General features: G+C 40.9%; 1 protein-coding gene across 8 annotated transcripts in view; it reads right to left on the minus strand.

Moving 5' to 3' along the window:
* The window catches only part of ARMH4 (armadillo like helical domain containing 4), a 163,020-nt gene that overhangs the window by 59,735 nt on the left and 82,991 nt on the right, over positions 1–20,294 (minus strand). The window contains exon 7 of one of the 8 annotated variants that reach the window (XM_077909437.1): positions 10,995–11,138. The exons of the other annotated variants lie outside the window; for them this stretch is intronic. Coding sequence (XP_077765563.1) covers positions 11,113–11,138 — 26 coding nt within the window. The 3' untranslated portion in view covers positions 10,995–11,112. Of the gene's footprint in view, positions 1–10,994; positions 11,139–20,294 lie in introns of those variants that run through there. 8 annotated transcript variants of the gene reach the window in all.

Raw genomic sequence — 20,294 nt, forward strand, 5'->3', positions numbered from 1 at the left:
ATACAAATGGCCAATAAGCACATTAAAAAATATTCACCATCATTAGTCCCTGGGGAAGTGCAAATCAAAGCTACAATATAAACAGAGTTTCTTTTTGAAGTGATGAAAATGTTCTGAACTTTACTGCGATGATGGTTGCACATATCTGTAATTTACTAAAAAAAAACATTCAATTGTACACTTTAAGTGAGCAAATTGTACAGAATATAAATTAATAGCTCTATAAAGCTATTCAAAATAAAACAGATAATGATGTTACTTCACATCCATGAGAATGGCTATGATCAAAAAATATTGGTAAAGATGTGGAGAAATTGGGACTCTCATACACTGTTGGCTAGAATGCAAAATGATGCAACTGTTCTAGAAGAGTCTCAGCAGTTCCTCAACATGTTAAACATACAGTTACCACATGACCCAGCAATTTCACTCCAAGAAATCCACATAAGAGAAATGAAAAAATGAAAAAATATATCCACAGAAAAACTTATACATGAATGCTCTTAGCAGTATTATTCATCATTGCCAAAAAATATATATAACTTAAATGTCCCTCAATGGAAGAATGAATAACAAGGTACAGTATATCAACACAATGGAATATTATTCAACAATAAAACGGAATGATGAGGGGGGCACTTGACAGTACGAGCACGGAGTGTTATACTATATATTGGCAAATCGAACTCTAATAAAAAAATATACATATAAAAATAAATAAATAAAATTAATAAATAAATAAAAGGGAATGAAGTATTAATACAAGCTACAACAAGGACAAACCTCAAAAATGTTATGCTAAATGAAAGAAGCCAGTCAAAAATGATCCCATATCATTAGAAATGTCCAGAATAATCAGATGCATAGACAGAAAGTAGATTACTGGTTGCCTATAGCTAGGGGCAGCAGGAGAAGGGCAGGAGGGAGAGTGACTTGCTAATGGGTTCAAGGTGACTTTGGGGTGATGAAGAGGCTCTAAAATTAGATTATGGTATTACTTGCATAACTCTAAATATACTCAAGCATACCGAACTGTACATTTTAAATAAATGAATTTTATGATATGCAAATTTTATTTCAGTAAGGGTGTTTTTTAAAAAAAGGAAAAAAGAGAACAAACTTTTTCTGGAAGAGGGATAAAAGTGAGTACTGGAACCAAAAGCAAGAAGGACTAGAAAGGAGGAGAGTTAATAAATGTGAGGTTTGAAAGGTGGCCTATGGAAGCTAACTAAGGAGGGAATAGGGCCACCACCTGATAGGAGCAGACTTGGCAAGAGGGAACTTGAAAGACCATCATGTGAGTACCCAGGACTCACCTGAAAGTGTCTACCGAACACCTGCAGGCCAGCTGCCTTGCCAAGGATCCCTGCTGAAGCCAGGCTTGAGCCACTTGCTCTTGCTGTCGGGGGTGACCCACCAGGACTTAGTTTTGATTGCACCAAAGCCTCACTCTCTGCCTGGCCAGAGAGTGGCCAACATCACTATGTTTGGCCATGCTGTAATCTCGCTTAGTCTCTTTGGAATACCCCAGGAGGCCCTTCACATCACAGCCACTGCCCAGACCATTCATAAGCTCAGTGAGGGGGCCATAGACTTGAAGGTGGTATATATTTGGTGGGCAGGCAGGATAGGGAGAGGCCAAAGGAAAGACTAAAGGCCCTGAAGCTAAACCACATTTAGTCCTTAATGACACACCAATTATAAAAGGTTTTGTAAAACCAGAAGATTTTAAAGAGTGAGAACTGATACAACAGTATCTCAGAGTTGAAGAAATAATGAGGTCAAGAGTAAGAGTGGATGCACTGGCCTCCAAGAATACTTTGTATAGTTAAATATTATTCTCCTAACTTACAAATAGGGAAGCTCAGAGATTTTAACTCTATAGATAGGGAGGCTCAGAGAGGTTAATGTTCTCAAGTTGCCAGAGCTAGCAAGGGACAAATCTACATCTTTCTGACTCCACCACTCCCTATACTGACTGTTGTCTTCTTCTGAAATCCAAATTCCTCCTGAAACAACATTGATTTTTTAAATTCCACCTTTTGCTTCCTCATCTGGTTCATTTTTAGTTGTACTATCGTAACAGAAATTTTTAGAAACTACTACCAATCATGAGTTATGTACTTATTTGGGATTAATGGATAGGGATAATACTTTTCTATTGGCTTTAGTTTTGCTTTGCTAGAGTCCAGAGGTGTGGCTAAATAAACCCAGCATTCTCTCCTACTCTAAAATGAAATGGACATTGCTTCTTACATTTTGGCTCCCAGTACTGTCTTGATCATATTCGCAGTTCCCCTTGTTTCCTTTGTCTTTAGAAATTAAATTACCATCATCAGGGTGAGGTAAAAGCCTAGAAACTGCTCCACTGTTAGTGGTCCCTGTCACCTGTGACCCCTGGAAACTACATGAAACCCTGTACAAGTTTAGTGATCTGAATTAGGAAGAATTGTCTATAATCCTTCACAAGTCAAGACCTAGGAGCCATCACTTCTGTTTCTTTCTACTTTTACTTAACACCTAATATATTTCACTTGACCTCAGTCTCAGATACTGTACTGTCACTGCTATGGCTACCTTCCCACACAGACGTCCTTCAAAGCACATCTGCTTCACTAGAAGAAAGATTTCCCCCTCTGGAGCAGTCACTGCTGGTTGCCAATCCAACAGACACTTACTCCTTCCTTCTTGATAGAACCCTTATTCTGTCCATGTAGTCCCTTCTTTGATACAGGAAATGGCTCCTGACTGGCCTTTGCCCATAGTTGGCAAACGTTTTCTGTAAAGGGCCAGATAACAAAATTTTTTACTTTGCAGGCTATAAGGTCTCTGTTGCAAACACTCAACTCTGTCTGATGCATGGTGAACGCAACTGCAGACAATGGGTAAACAAACAGCATAGCTATGTTCCAATAAAACTTTATTTACAGAAACAGATTTCAGGCTGGATTTGACCCAAAGGCTATACTCTGTTGACCCCAGGCCTAATTCAATGGACCAACGTAGTTCCATTTATTTTGCTAGTGATTGCTTTAGACATGACATATGATACAACCATGGCCAATATGAGATTTAAATTAAAAAAAAGAAAAAAAAGACCTGTAAACAGCTCCTAGGAGTCTTCCTTCCTTAAAAAGATTGTGAGAGGGACACTTGGGTGGCTCAGTGGTTGAGAGTCTGACTTCAGCTCAGGGTGTGATCCTGGAGTCCAGGGATCGAGTCCTGCATTGGGCTCCCCGTGAGGAGCCTGCTTCTCCCTCTGCCTGTGTCTCTGTCTCTGTCTGTCTCTCTCTGTCTCTCATGAATAAATAGAATCTTTAAAAAAAAAAAAGATTGTGAGAAAGAGATGATGCCTCTTTTCTACTGAATACCATCACATTGAGATGTGATACCTGGAAAAGACATGGCTGTTTTGAGACCATGGAAATTTGGGAGCTATTTTGCTCTGAAGCATACCCTGAGGTTTCCTTAATTGTAAACAGAGAATAATAACACCTACCTATGAAATTCAAACAATGTAAAGTAAATCAAGTGCTTAGCAGTATGAGTATAGAAAAAGCATCTAGTTAATGAGAGCTATGACTACTAGTTTTACTCTGTATTTATGTGTGTACAAAAATGCCATGTAAAAGGAGTGCCTGAATGGCTGAGTCAGTTAAGCAGCTGCCTTCAGCTCAGGGCATGATCTTGGGGTCCTAGGATGATTGAGCCTTGTGGCCCGGGATCCCTGCTCAGCAAGCAGTCTGTTTCTCCCTCTCCCTCTGACCCTCCTTATCCTCCACTCACACTTTTTCTCTCCCTCTCTCTCTCTTTGAAAAAAAAAATGCTATGTAAAAGGCAGGTGTTCAATAAAAACTTTGAAGATGTACTTGGATATTTTTCTCTCAAGAGCAAGGCTGGGCTTGCCCTGTTCTAATCTGCTCTGACTGGGAATCTCCTGTGATAAACAACACATTCACATGGCTCCTTTTTAGGATTCAGCCTGTGATTCTTACCTAAAGGGAGCTAAGGGTTGGCTTCCTTGGCACTACACTCTAACCAGCCACAGGGATGTCCTAAAACTCTACAATTCTGATAACCAAAAATAACCATGGAAATGACCTGAGTGGCTGGGTTCATGGTAAGACTTATCAGGAAGATCAGACATTCTTGTCAAGAATGGCATAGTTCATCCACATTGCTCCTCTGCAGTAGGTAACAGCCAGGCAGTTTTGCTTTTGAAGACAAGGCAGAGAGAGATGAAAGGTCCTTGTCACTATTGTTTTTTTTTTTTTCACTATTGTTTTTTTTTCACTATTGTTAAGAGTAAACAAAACAACACAATTCCATGAAATTAAATTAAAAATTTAAAACAAGGCCAAAACTAGCTAATCTAAGGATCTGATGAATTCTGTCTTCAACAGATGGGAGAACCAAGCAACTGCAGCTTTAATAAAAGCAGATACCATGAAATTCGAACTCCTTTTTAAAAGACCTTCTGGATCCCTTAATCTCCCAAGTGAAGCTTCCTCAACCTCCCAGATAAAAAGCTAAGTCCATTGGACCTTGCCGCTCACAGTGTGGCCCACAGACCAGCAGCATCGGCATCTCCTGGGAGCTTTGTACAGATGCAGCATCTGGCGTCCCACCCCAGACCTCAATGAATCAGAATCCACCTTTTATCAGGTAATTCGTGGGCATGTTAATGTTCACTGCACCTGCTTCCTCCTAAAGATTATGCTCAGCTTTATAAAAATATTAAGACATTCATGCAGGAAACTAAGTAGTATAGAACACTCTCAATTTTCAAGTTCATATCTTAATGCTACTGCCTTGATGCTTAATGTCCTGAAAGTAGTAATGCTGTAATTTTTCTTCTTTCTGAACAGTATTTTGTAATTATCTTACATGTTCTCCAAATTAAAATAGATAATGAACCTGGGAAAACACCTTACAGGCAAAAATGTAACTAAGAAACAGAAACCTTACCACCAGCTTAAAGAAATATCTGAAAAGCAAAAAACTAATCAATTATTTATGTTGTCTCTAAGGCAGGCAATTGCTTCACACTACAGTGGTTAAACTAAACAGTTAATTGAGTGTTGTGCAGACAATCATTGTTGGGGAAAAAAAGAAGAAAAAATCAACAAAGGCTGCTAGAAATTCTTGTCAGCTTTTTAAACAAACAGTTCAACTATCATACTCTCAAAAATATCTAGGTTTTCACATGTATGTTTGGTAGCGGACTCCCTTTTCTCAAATACAGTCTTACTAGGAACTCTCAATACATAAAAGCTCCCCAAGGAGGGAGGCAGGAAAGGAATGGAACACAAAGGCCTTTTTTTTAGCAGACCCTTTCCCCCTTACTGCCTTTGAAAGCAGCCTAACCTTTAAGGTTTCGTATCAATGAGCTTTTGCTTCACTTTGCACATGTATATTTATTCATATAATGTTACAAAAGTCCTATGCACTAAGAGTTATTATGTCCTTCTTATTTTTTAACATTTTATTTAAATTCAATTTTCCAACATATAGTATAACACCCAGTGCTCATCTCATCATGTGCCTTCCTTAATGCCCGTCACCCAGTCACCCTGTCCACCCAGAATTTGTTTCCCAGAATTTGGAGTCCCTCACAGTTTGTCTTCCTCTCTAATTTTTCCCCACTCAGTTTCCCCCTTCCCTTATGGGTCCCTTTCACTATTTCTTATATTCCACATATGAGTGATGCCCTCCTTAGAGTTAGGAAAACCAAGGCTCAGCAAAGTTAAAAACTCATCCAGGGTCAATGGTGGTTAAAGCAAAGGCTTGAATTCAGGACTTCCTGACTCTGCATTCTAGGCTCTCAACTGCCAACCTGTATGTTACTTCTAATGCTCCCCATGGTTCCTCCTGGTTGAAATTATTCTTCCACCCTTTGGTAACTTCAAAGCATTTTTTTTTTCACAACATATGTCATATCCTGCCTCACAATATAGACTGTTCTTCCCCATGACTCAAATGCTCCTGAAGAGCAGATACTGTGTTCTGCTCATCATTAATGACCGAGTAGTAATCTATAAACAGTAAACAGTTTTCTGGGGTTTGCCTTCTAAGGGAATTGTACCTAGAAGTAGGCTCCTGAAGATGCAAAGTGTTCAGCAAGCTGCTAAGGTGCATTTACTACCACCATGACCATCTGGCCCATGGGGGCATGTGACTAGTTCTCATCAACAAAATCTGAGTGGAAGAAAAATAAGTCCATTCCAAGCTGAAGAGTTCCCAGCAGGCTTCCCTACATTCTCTTTTTCCTGCCTACAGGCTAGATGCAGCAGATCCAGTGAAGCTGCCTAGGCCCAAAAATATGTGGAGACACCGATGGAATTATAACTGAGGGGGAACTGTGGAAAAGGCAAGCAATAAATCCACTATGTTTAGTCACTTAGATGGGAGTTGTTGTTACAGCCCCTGGCCTTCCCTGACAGATACATTCCCACTTATCCAATGTCCACCATTTAGTTTTTTGAGTTAACAAGTATTCTTTCACAATATAACTGTTTCCAAACAAATTAAGATTACAAGGTATTCTTACTTTGGTGTGTAAGAAAAAAATGTAAACTTTAGAATAAGGAAGAGACTATTGAATATCCTTGTAATGGAGGGCTGAAGCCTCTGAAAATGACATGATTCCATGAGGGCTCTGCACTGCCTTTGGACTATTTTACAACTCTTGAAATGTAGATAACTCAAAGCAATACAAATAATTCTTCTCTAGACAAAAAAATCGGAAAAAAGTCAACCTGCATCCATTTCTAAATTCATTTTAACAGTCCTTGAGCCCATGTAAATTTATGATTCTTTGATCTCTGCTTTGAACTGGTTGTACCATCTGCCTGGTTCCTTTATTAATTAATGAGTTTTTAAAAATCTTTGACACATTTTCACTTTATATCTGAATAAGAATCATGATTAATTCTAATTTTAAAATGTGTCTTTTAACATCTATGAATTATTAATGATCCCTCAAAAAGTCTTCAAACCAAGGTCTTAGAGAAAGAGTGTTTCAATACAGTGAAAGGAATTAAGAGAAGACTGAAGCCCCTCTGGATGCCAGGGAGGTCCTGTGGTGGTGCACCCAAGCTCAAAGGAAGAGCGCAAAGTGAAGATGATGAGGATTGGTGACCACAGAGAAGGAGGAAGAAAAGGCTGCAAGATTCCTCTGAAAACAAACTTCCCCACACCATAGTTTTTCCCATGGTTTGCCCCCACCCCTTTCTATTAGTGGGTTAAGTCAATGAGCTGTCTCTGTGGCTTCAGTGGCTCAGTACTGAATAGTTAGCCTACTTGGCAACCACTCTTCATCTTACCTCTCTTGGGCATGGGCTCCCTTACACATCTGCTTCCCACATGGCAGGGCTCGGAAGCCCAAAGTCTTGGCCTTACAGGATGTGCAATACTTTATCAGGCTTATGATAAACAAACCCAGGTAATCATTCACCTGGTGCCCGTGGCTGATTTCACATCAGACCTTATACAGTTGGAAGTTGCCAACATTACTCTATTTATCCCCAAGGATTCATCAAATCCATCCTGTTCCAAACAGTTGCTGTTCTCTTTCAAAAGGAGCAGCTTAAAAATCCAATCCTATTATTTCAGAAATATTTTGGCCCTGCACGAAAACCTAGAGTTGGAAGCTGTAAATCAAAATCCCCTCAGCTGTGTGCACTCCTCCATTTTAAACTCCTTCCCTGGGTCTTGATAATCTGTATGCTTGTGAAGTTTATTTTAAAGATTCTCCACATGAATTGAAACTAGGACCCCTTGTTGACCATCTACCTATATTTTGTGCTAGGTTCTGTGAAAGAATCTTTTTGTCCAACAGAAAAGCAGAACAGTTCTGAGTTGGAAAAGCAGAATCCTGTGGTTATTAATTCTCAAATGCTGAAACGAACAAGTTCACCAGCTGCCTTCAACCTCCCCTGATCACTAAGCTTGGCTTTGAGGCCTTAGCATTCTTTAGAATCTCAGTTGGAGAGAGGGAAAACCTACTGAATTGCTCTATTTTCTGAAATGCAAAAGTTAAGTGCATTCTTTGGTGATCCAGGGGAAGTAAAACAAATAATGTCTGAGAGACTCCAAATGTTGGCAGATTCTCAATACAGCAGCACACCAGTAACATTTGATTATTCACTTTAATTTAGCAGCAGATAACTTCAAATAAGAGATAAGGACACTGTTTCTGCTACTTTCTCAATTTTGTTTTAACATAATGGAGACTTTTTAATATCATCTTTGTTTACTTCCCTCTGTATTTTCCAAAGACGGCAATTTATACTTAATTTCTTCCTTTCTGAAAAATTTCCCAGTTTTCTCAGGATTTCTTCTTGTTAAATTCTCAAGAAAGCCTACTAGATGTTTTCACATGTTAATAATTCCCCAACTGAGCCCACAAGTGCATTCTGATTATGAAGGAATTACTTCACAGCATTCTCCTTAGATGTAATGTGCCTTATTAATGCTTTTATTAACTGTAGCTGATGAAGAGATTATTTTCTGGCTTAGTTCCAAGACTCCTTCCCTAGCTCTCCAAAGGAAAAGTGACTGCTGAATTTTCACATAAGAAATTCATTCCTAATGAAAGAAATCTGATTTTTTCTCTAATTCTCTAATTCAACGAAATTTAATTATGAAAATACAGATAAGGGCTTCAGCTTCTGTAAAGCATTAAGTCTATTATCTAATACAGATCACTGAATAAAGATGAATAATTTGGAGCTGAGATATTTGAGTGTAGGTTTCCAGAAGGATCTCCATAATCAATGGTCCAAATTTATTTTTAGTGAACCTTTGACACAAGAACCCGAAACCTAGGACCTACATGGCATTAAAGACATGAAAAGAGATTTTTTTTCAAAGCAGGGCCCTAAAGCATTTAAAATACTATTATTATAATTACCTGCATGCAGAAGTGATATATAAAAAGACAACTAGACTCTCTGACCTGGGGGAAGCTCTGATCCAGTAGCAAAGAGAATCAGGCTCAATAAATTTCTCACTTCACGTAGCTGATACTAGGGCTGTTTATATTCTTCGGTAGAAGCTATCAAGGTCTTATCTCCAGTAAGCCACCTAATTCACCATTTGGAAGTTTTTTAAATGGTAGATCACTGTGGGAATGCAATCATCTGATTCTATGTGATTCAGATGCTAAGATAATGAAGGTAATTGGCCCAACATTTCCAAGATCTGATCAGTCCTACGGTGTAGAATCACACAAAGTTCTGAGAAAAATATTGTAAAATCTTAGCTCACAAAAAAAAAAAAAAAAAAAAAAAAGGAAAATCTTAGCTCACCAGATAGCTACATAAGGGACTAGTGTTTGTGTTTAACTGGCAGAGTGCAGTAAAGCATGCCCATCCCTCCTCCCAACTGTGATGGAAAGTTTTAGGTCCAGAATGATTACCAGCTGGAAGAGAACCCCTTTTTAAGTAACCAACAGTACTCAATGCTGAGTGCTAGATGTCGTAAGGCTCCAAAAAAATATAAGCAAAATGCAGCAGTACAGTGACTGCAAATTGAGCAATCTTGGCAATAACTGCCAGATGAGTTTCAAAAAGGAGGGCTCAATGTGAGTGAGGGGTTCCAGGAAAGGCTTCAGCATGAGCTGCATATGGACGGATGCATGTCTGCAGAAATGCATGTTCCCTCTGATGAGGGCAAGGGTCTTGAACAGAGCAGCTGGGAAAAGTAAAGTGGGCAAGTAGACCCCAGACAGATCACGGGGGTCTTTAAATACACCAGTGATATATAAAAGAAGTGAATATATTTTAAGAAATGCTTCCTATCCACAAACTGTTGAATCTCCAAGTGACCTGATCTAAATGTCTGATTCCTTGTTTTAAGCAGTTAATCCCTCCTTCTCTGTTGCTGTATTTTTGCGTTGTACCACTAATCCTTCCCATTTCGAAAATAGCTTTGGCTTCCTGAGGCCAGCCTGAGATGTTGGCAGTTCTTTTAGATCACGCAGAACCTACTACTACAGTACTGGAGAGACACAGCTGGTGCAAAGATCTTTATTTAACAACCAAGACCAATTTCTCTTCCTCAACACAAGAATATTCCCAGAGAGGCTTTATGTCTGAGGGAATTAGCTGGTCTGAACATACAAAATTGTACACATACATAGTTGTGGCTGTCACTGTGCTGAACAGACACTCTCTACTAACTCTATCTTGTGGGTTTTCCTCACTTATTTTCTCAAAAGAAAATTTAGGAGGACAAGGGCACTTGCAGTGTCCCACAGTTAACTTGGGCAAAGTGAATGATGAGTGTGTGTGTGTGTGTGTGTGTGTGTTAATGATCTGAGTTCCACCTTTGACTCTTGGAACGAATGAATTCCTGAAACCTTGGTTCAGTCTGAGATTGTTGGTACAAAAGTCTTCCAAACAGCTCTGAAAAGTCATTATGTGTTAGTCTTCAAAAATACACAAAATTATCCATGCCATCAATCTTTTCCTCTTTCCAAAGAGCTTAACACTTCCTCTGTTAAAGGAACACAAAAGTTTGACTGTAGCCAATACACGTAACTAACTGCTTGCCACAAGTGTCATGAACATCAAAATGAAAGGAAGAAACAAGGATACATGAAATTATTTTTAGGCCAGCACCTGATCTTTTATAGGCTCGGCCAGCTCCCCTTTTGACTTTTGGTTCATATGAATTTCTGTTTTGTGGTCCTTAGCAGGCATTTGTGAGCACAGTTGGAAATGGTCAGCGGGAAGGAAGTCTATTCGTTTTTATGAACTTAACCTATTTATAACCTACCTCTTGCTAAAAAGAGGATTTCAGGCTTCTGACAAAAATACCTACAATACAACAGGATAAAAATAAGTAAATGGAAAATTCAGGAAATAAATGCTTTTAAAGCCTACGGAAATCCTGAGTTTATTGAATCTTTCACCACAGGCACATAGACAGATTTTTCTCCCCTGGAATCCCCAACTAATACTAACCTGAAAGTAATCAACAGCTCAAATGGAAAGATCTATGAAGAAATAATATCTTGGCCTTGGAAGGCATCCTCCTCTGCAGACCTCATTTCTCTTAGGGGTTCATCCTTGTGAGGCAGAGAGGCAGGGATCACGATCTGTATTTTCAACTCTGGCACCAGGGTGTCTTGCCTATGTGAAAAAGGAGATCTGAAACTAATCTTCTACTCCTTCTATCTAGGAAAAATAATTCAGCCCTTTCCAAAGAAAGGGCAAATGGCATTACCCTCAAATCCCAAAGCCCTGGGTACCAACTTGGGACAGAAAGAAACCCCAGGCAATTGGCAGACACCCTCCAATGACACTCATACCAGAAGATGCTCAGTCTTCCCAGATACAGGAGTCTGGAGACAAACCTCCCCAGTCCAGATTTAGGAATCCATAATATGACCATTGGTTCTCTGGGGAAACTATAGCTTAGAGACTAACTTTAAATTTGATCTCTATGTGACTGTATAAAGCTGGTGGTTTCTTCTTAAGACACACTATTACAATACACAAAAGATCATTAAAAGTAATGTAAATCTCTATTAATGGGGATTCCATTCATAGAATATACAAACACTTCTGGGGCACCGGGGTGGTTCAGTTGGTTAAGTGTCCGTCTGCCTTTGGCTCAGGTCCTAAATCCAGAGTCCTGGGATTGAGTCTTGAATCAGGCTCCCTGCTCAGCGGGGAGCCTGCTTCTCCCTCTCTCTCTGCTGCTCCCCCTGCTTGTGCTCTCTCTATATACATATCAAATAAATAAAATCTTTAAAAAAAAGAACATACAAACACTTCTTAAAATCCTCTTTCTCCAACCCCCTGCATAAACAGAATCTGCCTTACCCCAAGGTAACAACCAGTAGCTCAATCTAGGACACTTGTCCTAGAGTAAGACACAGGCTTCAGTATGTTGTGTTGTTCTCTAGGTGATTCCACAGGGCAGCTAAGATTTAGAACCACTGGTCTGGAGGCTTTAGCCAATCTGCTACTCACTTTGTGCTGGCTATGTTGGATTAAGGTTCTGTTCCTCCTCCTTCCATTCACGTATTTACTTATGTTAGCTACCAGTAGCTTCCTGAGCAACCTTTTAGTCCATAGCTTAATATGTTATACATCAAAATACACTAACACTCATTGCAGTGGAGAGTTTGAAATCTCACACTTCCCACTATTTTTGCGGAGCACCTTCTCCTTGCTGCCACAGCCCGTGTTGCACTATATTTAAGTGTTCAGTCTCAACTACAAGTTAAGTGCTTTAAAAGAAAAGAAGAAGGAGCACAGGGGGAAGAAGGAGAAGAGCTGACATGTTTTAGGGCTAAGAGCCTGACTTTCTCATAGACAAGTGCTCAGTGCCTATAGGGTCCAACTCCCACACCCTTTACCTACAGTTCATTCTGCCTTCCTTCCAATTCAAAACACATTTGTCTTGTGTTCCTCTCTCTATTTTATCTTAAAATCATCCTAAGTCATGAGCTAATGAACCAGATACATTAATAATATATAAATAACAGATAAATGATAATATCTTAATGAGTTATCCTGCCCAGATAGCAGATCTGCATTTTTTGAAGGCCTTCAATCTCAATCCAAAGGAAGGCTCTAATACTGAAAAGTAGGCACCATGTTAAGGTAGAAAAGGTGATATAAGTTAGGGAACCAGGCAAAGCTCCCTTGAAATCACACCTCAAAGATGGCTGACATTCAAATCAACCTCTGGTTGTAAGTGATGATTCAGTTCCTCATTGGGGAATTGCTCAGCCTCGACCTCACATCTATGCGACCACTCTCTGCTCCATGCTAATTTATCTCTACATGTGTTGGCCTGTCAGTATTTCCACAGCATACAGCACACACATAGTAGGTGCTCACTGAATGTCTGATGAAAAGATAGATACATGAGAGCTCTTCATTCTTCTGCTTTACACAAACACCCCTAGTCTATTAACTGAATACTTATGATGTTTTTTAAAGACCTCCAAAAAAAAATATTCTATTCCTAAATCAAAAGCCCATTATAATGTTAGATGTAGGCTTTGAAAAAAAAAAAGTGAAGATAACTATAATAATTCTGCACTTAACTACTTGATGGCTTTTGGAAGTGCTATCCATCCAGAACATCAACCAAACTAAAAAGTGTCAAAATGGTCTCCTGAGGAAGAGAATGGAACAATGCCACCTATGAAATCAAAACATATTGAAAACAAGGTTATTAACTGAATAGGATTGACCGTGGGATTCTTAGAGGATAGATGGAAAGTATCAGGTACAAGGAAGTGAGAGGAAAAACAGGAATCACAGGAGATCACCTGGTGATTGACCCCCACCTCCACCCATCCCACCAGTCAGGTAGGTGATCACAGTCTCACTGCATTGGCTGTTTAGAAATGAGCATGTGACCTAATCCCAGCCAATTAGAGGCAGGAAGAATTCTACTGGGGGATTCTTGGAAAGGCTCTCTCTTAAGAAAGAAACAGTGAAAAGACAGCTTCCTTTTCTCTGGACAATGTCTTCTCTGGGTGTGGCACCCGAAGCAACTGCAGCCATTGCAACCATAAGGAAGACAGTCCAGGGGAAAAGTCAACACACCAAGGACTGTTTTGTTTTCAAAGAAAATATATTTCTTTACTCTTTAAACCAACTTAAGGTTCCCACTACCTATAGCTAAAGGTATCCTGACAGAGATAGAATGCAAAAAGGAAAGAATCCCTAGGTATTAATTACATTGGAAATGTTTTGGCAGAGGGGGAGGAGCAAGATGGCGGAAGAGTAGGGTCCCCAAATCACCTGTCTCCACCAAATTACCTAGAAAACCTTCCAATCATCCTGAAAATCTACGAATTCGGCCTGAGAATTAAAGAGAGAACACCTGGAATGCAACAGTGAGAAGAGTTCGCGCTTCTATCAAGGTAGGAAGACGGGGAAAAAGAAATAAAGGAACAAAGGCCTCCAAGGGGGAGGGGCCCCGCGAGGAGCCAGGCTGAGGCCGGGGCGAGTGTCCCCAGGACAGGAGAGCCCCGTCCCGGAGACGCAGGAGCTGCACCGACCTTCCCGGGGGAAAGGGGCTCCAGGGAGGTGGAGCAGGACCCAGGAGGGCGAGGATGCCCTCGGGTTCCCTGAGACAGTAACAGAGCAACTGCGCGCCCAGGAGAGTGCGCCGAGCTCCCTAAGGGCTGCAGCGCGCACGGCGGGACCCGGAGCAGCTCGGAGGGGCTCGGGCGGCGGCTCCGCGGAGGGGGCTGCGCGGCCCCGGGAGCAGCTCGGGGGGGCTCGGGCAGAGGAAGAGGCTCCGTGCGGAGGGGGCTGCGCGGTTCCAGGAGCAGCTCGGAGGGGCTCGGGCGGCAGCTCCGCGGAGGGGGTTGCGGGGCGGGAGCGCGAATCCACCAGCGCAGGCCCCGGAGCACAGGGCGCCAGGACACAGCCCAGGATCCCGCCTCCCCCGGGACAGGCAGAGGCCGGGAGGGCCCAGGACAGCGAGGACGCTCCTGCCCCAGCTGAGCAGATCAGCGGCCCCGCCCCGGAGCCTCCAGGCCCTGCAGACGGAGTTCCTGCCGGAGCTGAATCCAGGTTTCCAGAGCTGCCCCGCCACTGGGGCTGTTCCTCCTGCGGCCTCACGGGGTAAACAACCCCCACTGAGCCCTGCACCAGGCGGGGGCACAGCAGCTCCCCCAACTGCTAACACCTGAGAATCAGCACAACAGGCCCCTCCCCCAGAACACCAGCTAGACGGACAAGTTCCAGGGGAAGTCAAGGGACTTAAAGAACACAGAATCAGAAGATACTCCCCGGTGGTTCTTTTTTGTTTTGTTTTGTTTTGTTTTGTTTTGTTTTGCTTTTTGATTAGTTTCCTTCCCCCACCCCCCCTTTTTTTCTCCTTTCTTTTTCTTTCTTTTTCTTCTTCTTTTTTTTTTTTTCGTTTTTTTTCTTCCCTTTTTTTTCTCTTTCTCTTTTCTTTCCTTCTTTCTCTCCTCTCTTTTTCTCTTTTTCCCAATACAACTTGCTTTTGGCCACTCTGCACTGAGCAAAATGACTAGAAGGAAAACCTCACCTCAAAAGAAAGAATCAGAAACAGTCCTCTCTCGCACAGAGTTACAAAATCTGGATTACAATTCAGTGTCAGAAAGCCAATTCAGAAGCACTATTATACAGCTACTGGTGGCTCTAGAAAAAAGTATAAAGGACTCAAGAGACTTCATGACTGCAGAATTTAGAGCTAATCAGGCAGAAATTAAAAATCAATTGAATGAGATGCAATCCAAACTAGAAGTCCTAACGACGAGGGTTAACGAGGTGGAAGAACGAGTGAGTGACATAGAAGACAAGTTGATAGCAAAGAGGGAAACTGAGGAAAAAAGAGACAAACAATTAAAAGACCATGAGGATAGATTAAGGGAAATAAACGACAGCCTGAGAAAGAAAAACCTACGTTTAATTGGGGTTCCCGAGGGCGCCGAAAGGGACAGAGGGCCAGAATATGTATTTGAACAAATTCTAGCTGAAAACTTTCCGAATCTGGGAAGGGAAACAGGCATTCAGATCCAGGAAATAGAGAGATCCCCCCCTAAAATCAATAAAAACCGTTCAACACCTCGACATTTAATAGTGAAGCTTGCAAATTCCAAAGATAAAGAGAAGATCCTTAAAGCAGCAAGAGACAAGAAATCCCTGACTTTTATGGGGAGGAGTATTAGGGTAACAGCAGACCTCTCCACAGAGACCTGGCAGGCCAGAAAGGGCTGGCAGGATATATTCAGGGTCCTAGATGAGAAGAACATGCAACCAAGAATACTTTACCCAGCAAGGCTCTCATTCAAAATGGAAGGAGAGATAAAGAGCTTCCAAGACAGGCAGCAACTAAAAGAATATGTGACCTCCAAACCAGCTCTGCAAGAAATTTTAAGGGGGCCTCTTAAAATTCCCCTTTAAGAAGAAGTTCAGTGGAACATTCCACAAAAACAAGGACTGAATAGATATCATGATGACACTAAACTCATATCTCTCAATAGTAACTCTGAATGTGAACGGGCTTAATGACCCCATCAAAAGGCGCAGGGTTTCAGACTGGATAAAAAAGCAGGACCCATCTATTTGCTGTCTACAAGAGACTCATTTTAGACAGAAGGACACCTACAGCCTGAAAATAAAAGGTTGGAGAACCATTTACCATTCGAATGGTCCTCAAAAGAAAGCAGGGGTAGCCATCCTTATATCAGATAAACTAAAATTTACCCCAAAGACTGTAGTGAGAGATGAAGAGGGACACTATATCATACTTAAAGGATCTATTCAACAAGAGGACTTAACAATCCTCAATATATATGCCCCGAATGTGGGAGCTGCCAAATATATCAATCAATTATTAACCAAAGTGAAGAAATACTTAGATAATAATACACTTATACTTGGTGACTTCAATCTAGCTCTTTCTATACTCGATAGGTCTTCTAAGCACAACATCTCCAAAGAAACGAGAGCTTTAAATGATACACTGGACCAGATGGATTTCACAGGTATCTACAGAACTTTACATCCAAACTCAACTGAATACACATTCTTCTCAAGTGCACATGGAACTTTCTCCAGAATAGACCACATATTGGGTCACAAATCGGGTCTGAACCGATACCAAAAGATTGGGAGTGTCCCCTGCATATTCTCAGACCATAATGCCTTGAAATTAGAACTAAATCACAACAAAAAGTTTGGAAGGACCTCAAACACGTGGAGGTTAAGGACCATCCTGCTAAAAGATAAAAGGGTCAACCAGGAAATTAAGGAAGAATTAAAAAGATTCATGGAAACTAATGAGAATGAAGATACAACCGTTCAAAATCTTTGGGATGCAGCAAAAGCAGTCCTAAGGGGGAAATACATCGCAATACAAGCATCCATTCAAAAACTGGAAAGAACTCAAATACAAAAGCTAACCTTACACATAAAGGAGCTAGAGAAAAAACAGCAAATAGATCCTACACCCAAGAGAAGAAGGGAGTTAATAAAGATTCGAGCATAACTCAACGAAATCGAGACCAGAAGAACTGTGGAACAGATCAACAAAACCAGGAGTTGGTTTCTTGAAAGAATTAACAAGATAGATAAACCATTAGCCAGCCTTATTAAAAAGAAGAGAGAGAAGACTCAAATTAATAAAATCATGAATGAGAAAGGAGAGATCACTACCAACACCAAGGAAATACAAACGATTTTAAAAACATATTATGAACAGCTATACGCCAATAAATTAGGCAATCTAGAAGAAATGGACGCATTCCTGGAAAGCCACAAACTACCAAAACTGGAACAGGAAGAAACAGAAAACCTGAACAGGCCAATAACCAGGGAGGAAATTGAAGCAGTCATCAAAAACCTCCCAAGACACAAGAGTCCAGGGCCAGATGGCTTCCCAGGGGAATTCTATCAAACGTTTAAAGAAGAAACCATACCTATTCTCCTAAAGCTGTTTGGAAAGATAGAAAGAGATGGAGTACTTCCAAATTCGTTCTATGAGGCCAGCATCACCTTAATTCCAAAACCAGACAAAGACCCCACCAAAAAGGAGAATTACAGACCAATATCCCTGATGAACATGGATGCAAAAATTCTCAACAAGATACTGGCCAATAGGATCCAACAGTACATTAAGAAAATTATTCACCATGACCAAGTAGGATTTATCCCTGGGACACAAGGCTGGTTCAACACCCGTAAAACAATCAATGTGATTCATCATATCAGCAAGAGAAAAACCAAGAACCATATGATCCTCTCATTGGATGCAGAGAAAGCATTTGACAAAATACAGCATCCATTTCTGATCAAAACTCTTCAGAATGTAGGGATAGAGGGAACATTCCTCGACATCTTAAAAGCCATCTATGAAAAGCCCACAGCAAATATCATTCTCAATGGGGAAGCACTGGGAGCCTTTCCCCTAAGATCAGGAAGAAGACAGGGATGTCCACTCTCACCACTGCTATTCAACATAGTACTGGAAGTCCTAGCCTCAGCAATCAGACAACAAAAAGACATTAAAGGCATTATAAATTGGCAAAGAAGAAGTCAAACTCTCCCTCTTCGCCGATGACATGATACTCTACATAGAAAACCCAAAAGTCTCCACCCCAAGATTGCTAGAACTCATACAGCAATTCGGTAGCGTGGCAGGATACAAAATCAATGCCCAGAAATCAGTGGCATTTCTATACACTAACAATGAGACTGAAGAAAGAGAAATTAAGGAGTCCATCCCATTTACAATTGCACCCAAAAGCATAAGATACCTAGGAATAAACCTAACCAAAGATGTAAAGGATCTATACCCTCAAAACTATAGAACACTTCTGAAAGAAATTGAGGAAGACACAAAGAGATGGAAAAATATTCCATGCTCATGGATTGGCAGAATTAATATTGTGAAAATGTCAATGTTACCCAGGGCAATATACACGTTTAATGCAATCCCTATCAAAATACCATGGACTTTCTTCAGAGAGTTAGAGTTATTATTTTAAGATTTGTGTGGAATCAGAAAAGACCCCGAATAGCCAGGGGAATTTTAAAAAAGAAAACCATAGCTGGGGGCATCACAATGCCAGATTTCAGGTTGTACTACAAAGCTGTGGTCATCAAGACAGTGTGGTACTGGCACAAAAACAGACACATAGATCAGTGGAACAGAATAGAGAATCCAGAAGTGGACCCTGAACTTTATGGGCAACTAATATTCGATAAAGGAGGAAAGACTATCCATTGGAAGAAAGACAGTCTCTTCAACAAATGGTGCTGGGAAAATTGGACATCCACATGCAGAAGAATGAAACTAGACCACTCTCTTTCACCATACACAAAGATAAACTCAAAATGGATGAAAGATCTAAATGTGAGACAAGATTCCATCAAAATCCTAGAGAAGAACACAGGCAACACCCTTTTTGAACTCGGCCACAGTAACTTCTTGCAAGATACATCCACGAAGGCAAAAGAAACAAAAGCAAAAATGAACTATTGGGACTTCATCAAGATAAGAAGCTTTTGCACAGCAAAGGATACAGTCAACAAAACTCAAAGACAACCTACAGAATGGGAGAAGATAGTTGCAAATGACATATCAGATAAAGGGCTAGTTTCCAAGATCTATAAAGAACTTATTAAACTCAACACCAAAGAAACAAACAATCCAATCATGAAATGGGCAAAAGACATGAACAGAAATCTCACAGAGGAAGACATAGACATGGCCAACATGCACATGAGAAAATGCTCTGCATCACTTGCCATCAGGGAAATACAAATCAAAACCACAATGAGATACCACCTCACACCAGTGAGAATGGGGAAAATTAACAAGGCAGGAAACAACAAATGTTGGAGAGGATGTGGAGAAAAGGGAACCCTCTTACACTGTTGGTGGGAATGTGAACTGGTGCAGCCACTCTGGAAAACTGTGTGGAGGTTCCTCAAACAGTTAAAAATAGACCTGCCCTACGACCCAGCAATTGCACTGTTGGGGATTTACCCCAAAGATACAAATGCAATGAAACGCCGGGACACCTGCACCCCGATGTTTATAGCAGCAATGGCCACGATAGCCAAACTGTGGAAGGAGCCTCGGTGTCCAACGAAAGATGAATGGATAAAGAAGATGTGGTTTATGTATACAATGGAATATTACTCAGCTATTAGAAATGACAAATACCCACCATTTGCTTCAACGTGGATGGAACTGGAGGGTATTATGCTGAGTGAAGTAAGTCAGTCGGAGAAGGACAAACATTATATGTTCTCATTCATTTGGGGAATATAAATAATAGTGAAAGGGAAAATAAGGGAAGGGAGAAGAAATGTGTGGGAAATATCAGAAAGGGAGACAGAACGTAAAGACTGCTAACTCTGGGAAACGAACTAGGGGTGGTAGAAGGGGAGGAGGGCGGGGGGTGGGAGTGAATGGGTGACGGGCACTGGGTGTTATTCTGTATGTTAGTAAATTGAACACCAATAAAAAAAAAAAAAAAAAAAAAAGAAATGACAAATACCCACCATTTGCTTCAACGTGGATGGAACTGGAGGGTATTATGCTGAGTGAAGTAAGGCAGTCGGAGAAGGACAAACATTATATGTTCTCATTCATTTGGGGAATATAAATAATAGTGAAAGGGAATAAAAGGGAAGGGGGAAGAAATGTGTGGGAAATATCAGAAAGGGAGACAGAACGTAAAGACTGCTAATTCTGGGAAACGAACTAGGGGTGGTAGAAGGGGAGGAGGGCGGGGGGTGGGAGTGAATGGGTGACGGGCACTGGGGGTTATT

The sequence above is a fragment of the Canis aureus genome, chromosome 9 (assembly GCF_053574225.1).
Source record: "Canis aureus isolate CA01 chromosome 9, VMU_Caureus_v.1.0, whole genome shotgun sequence".
NCBI lineage: Eukaryota > Metazoa > Chordata > Mammalia > Carnivora > Canidae > Canis > Canis aureus.